Source organism: Rhinichthys klamathensis, unplaced genomic scaffold, assembly GCF_029890125.1.
Source record: "Rhinichthys klamathensis goyatoka isolate OS25496 unplaced genomic scaffold, OSU_Roscu_1.1 h1tg000146l_1, whole genome shotgun sequence".
Classification (NCBI taxonomy): Eukaryota; Metazoa; Chordata; class Actinopteri; order Cypriniformes; family Leuciscidae; genus Rhinichthys; species Rhinichthys klamathensis.
Genome location: NW_026606681.1, coordinates 396,829 through 400,397, shown reverse-complemented (window position 1 = coordinate 400,397; position 3,569 = coordinate 396,829). Strand labels below are relative to the sequence as shown.

Genomic DNA, 3,569 nt, shown 5'->3' with positions numbered 1-3,569 from the left:
GTATTATACATTCATGACTAGACAGCAACACAGTGTCGGCCCAGATCTGGTACATGTTGATTCCGTACCAGATGTGGGCCGGATCCGGGCCGGAACAATATTGCTGTCTTGGACTGTGTATAGTGATAATTATAGCCTATATCAGGGATAGGCAAGTCGATCCTGGAGTGCCGCTGTCCTGCAGAGTTTAGCTCCAACCCTGATATAAACTCGCCTGCCTTTAGCATTAGTAATCCTGAAGACATTGATTAGCTTGCTCAGGTGTGTTTGATTCGGGTTGGAGCTAAACTCTGCAGGACAGCGGCACTCCAGGATCGACGTTGCCTATCCCTGGCCTGTATTCACTGTTTAATCTGCAACACAAATTCATGGTCCTATTTGTTCTTTCTTGATTTAATTGAACAAATAATTCAAGTGAAATGATCACATAGAAATTAAATATTTTGTTTCATACAGACAAACTACAAAAAGTTCAGTTTAACTGTTCAGATAGACACACTTTTTTTTTTACCAGATTATATATCAAAACACAAGACCGGTTCTACCAGTGGTGCACAACTGGTTTTCTCTCAAGTTAATGCGCAGTCATACTCAATACTTATACTTAATTAGGATAAATACATTTTTGATTTGTATCCAAAATCTAGTGATGCATGACTGATTTTGCATCAAGTCTGAACTGGAACTCGAACGTTATTATGTGCTCAAAAAATAAAAATCATTTTTTACATTTTTAAAATCAGTTAAAATCGGTTTATTTTTCATGTTTATGAGTGTACATCCTGTTATTGAGGCAAACGATGATTAATGTATGATTTGTATATAACATAATTTTTTTAGATGAGCTGAGAAAGTTCAATAAGACTAAACAAATTCTAATTTATATGCATATTCAATAATTTTAAGCTTTTAGCGTCATTTCTATTGGTTATGTAAAATGTAGAATTGTAGAAATAACATTTTATCATGTTTTTGGGTAATTTGTATACCAATTTTAACTCAAGCAATCACAAAGCAAAATCAAGCATGCACTCCTGTTTGAACCTGCAAAAAGGGAGAACTATATGCAAAAATTAAATTAGGACATTTTTCTCCCCCGCAACAGAACAATAATGTAAGGTTGACCTGCAAGGGATGCAAATGAAATGAGTGTTGCATAACCACAATTATTATGTGTCACTTGAAACCCCACATGAGGTACGCCCATATGTCTCTGCCCTCTTTGAGCTCTATTTAAGCAGCAGCAGCAGCCCTATCAAACACATCTCAGTTTCCTGACGTGCACCAGACGAGCTGCTCTTGAGTTCTTCAGACTAAAGTCATTCATGTGAGTATATTTCAGCGAGCATTTAAAGGGATACTCTACTGGTTTTTCATATGTTATTCCCTTAACTAAGACGAGTTGATACATAGCCTACCTCTCTCGTCTCAGTGCGTGCACTACATCGCTGTCTTGCGGCGAAACTTTGTTAGATCTTATCTCAGCCCTGTTCATTCAATACGTGCCCAGAAGAGAATCGACCAAACACCTCCACGGTTTCGCTATTTAAATACAGTTACACGAGTAGTGTAACTCGACCTAGGACGGTGACACAAAAGAAAACGTTGCGCTTTTCTAAGCGTGTAAAATGGATAACTATATTGTATGGCAGAATACCATAGCAAGTGCTTGGGAGCACTTTGACTCGGCACTGTAATATCATCTCTCGTGAAAAGTCCGCTCCCGTTGAAATGAGAGGGAGGAGGAGAGGGAGCGGGGGGAGAGCACTGAGACGAGAGAGGTATGTATCAACTCGTCTTAGTTAAGGGAATAACATAGTTTAATATGAAAAACCAGTAGAGTATCCCTTTAAAATGCAATGCATGTAGTAGCCAATGCCTTGAAATTTGCAGAAGGTTAATACAGGGCTAGTAATCAATGGTGAAACTTTTTTGTGCAGATGAAATAAAAACAAATCCAAATTTCTGTGAATCACCGAATACGAATAAAAAGGGATTTGAGTAAAAAATACCCTTTTTAGAATTCATGCATCAGAGACATTTAAAAACCTGATTTCGATCTCTGGTGTTATTTAATCTTGTAATTACTTTTCAGATCTAATTTCTTCAAAGATGGCAACACTTCTATCTTTAATCGGTGGAAATGGAGGTGGTCCATTTTCATTTACTGGTGAAAGCAATGGTGCCAGTTTAGAGAAGATCTGGGTGTGGGTGGGAGAATGGCAGGTTAAGGCTGTCAGGGTCTGGCTTACAGATGGGAGAAATCAAACCTTTGGACAGGCATCTGGATCGAATCAAGAGTATACGTTCAAGCCCGGTGAGTGTTTCACCTCACTGTCCCTGTGGGGGAACGGAGAGGGATCACGTCTTGGAGCCATCAAATTCAAGACCACTCTGGGGGGAGAGTTTTTTGCAAAGATGACAAAATGGAGTTTAAAAACAGAATATCCCATGGATATCGGGTCTGGTTATTGTTTGGGAGTTGTAGGGAAAGGTGGTGCCGACATTGACAGTATGGGATTCATGTTTATCAGTGCAGTTGAATCAACAGTTCTTGCTAATGTCCAGTATCCCACTCTCCACCAACTGATCCCAAAGGTGACTGTGGAAGAGCTGAAGTCCGTCACTTTCAGGAACGACTCCTCTGCCATACAACATCAAAAAATTGAAACCTCAAAGAAGGTGACCAAAAAATCCTCATGGTCTACGAGCAAGAGTTTTACTGCAACGTTTAGTATGGAAGTGAGTGCTGGGATTCCAGAGGTTGTAGAAGTTACTACAGGATTCAGTTTCAGCGTTGCAACAGAAAGCACTTATAGTCAGGAGAACACAGATGAGAGAACCGAAACTCTGACTACAGATGTAGAAATCCCACCAAAAAAGAAGCTGGACGTTTCAGTCACCATTGGCAGAGCCACTTTTGACATGCCTTACACTGGCACAGTGAAGATGACCTGCAAGAACGGCAGTGTGTTTCAGTATGGAACCAAGGGCACATACAAAGGCGTCACTTACACTGATATCAAAGTGAAGACTAAAGAATCTCCTCTGTAATGTCAAGACAGATTGTTCTTGTCTGGTCTTTATCTGATTAGTCCAGCAATGTATCAATTGTTCTACATTTAATCATTTTGTTTGAGCCTTTCTTGTTTCATTTCAAAGTGTTCCTTGCCCCTTTGTTTTTAACAGGGGAAATATATACTCAGCATTGTCTTTTCAAATAATCTTTTCTGATTCTATTACAACCCAGCCAGCACAGCCATGTGGGGCCCACATGGGTTAGACCTGGGCTATCTAACTGGGACCCAGACAGTTTTGCTCCCGGTTTCCATGTAGGCCCCACATGGGTTTGCCCAGATGAAATGAATACTGCTCAGTGTGCACACTACAGGCTGTTAAATGTAACACTGACCAGTGTTGGAGTTAATGAGATAATTAAGTGATTGAATAATGATTGAGCATTATTGAAGACACCTGATGTTAACAAGCAGAATCACTGAAGGAGAAAATCACAAATTGTAAGCCACCGGTATGGCGATCAGCGTTTGCTTTAGTTGGACTCTTGACCC

At 40.0% G+C, this 3,569-nt stretch overlaps 1 protein-coding gene across 1 annotated transcript; it reads left to right on the top strand.

The window, feature by feature from the left end:
- Positions 1-2,106: 2,106 nt before the first annotated feature.
- Positions 2,107-3,221, top strand: LOC130090481 (aerolysin-like protein). The gene has a single exon (XM_056257873.1). The coding sequence runs from the start codon at positions 2,113-2,115 to the stop codon at positions 3,052-3,054; it is 942 nt and encodes a 313-aa protein (XP_056113848.1). The 5' UTR covers positions 2,107-2,112; the 3' UTR covers positions 3,055-3,221.
- Positions 3,222-3,569: the final 348 nt, after the last annotated feature.

Coding starts and splice junctions, on each gene's coding strand:
- LOC130090481 (XM_056257873.1), top strand. CDS start 2,113: ATGGCAACACTTCTATCTTTAATCGGTGGAAATGGAGGTGGTCCATTT.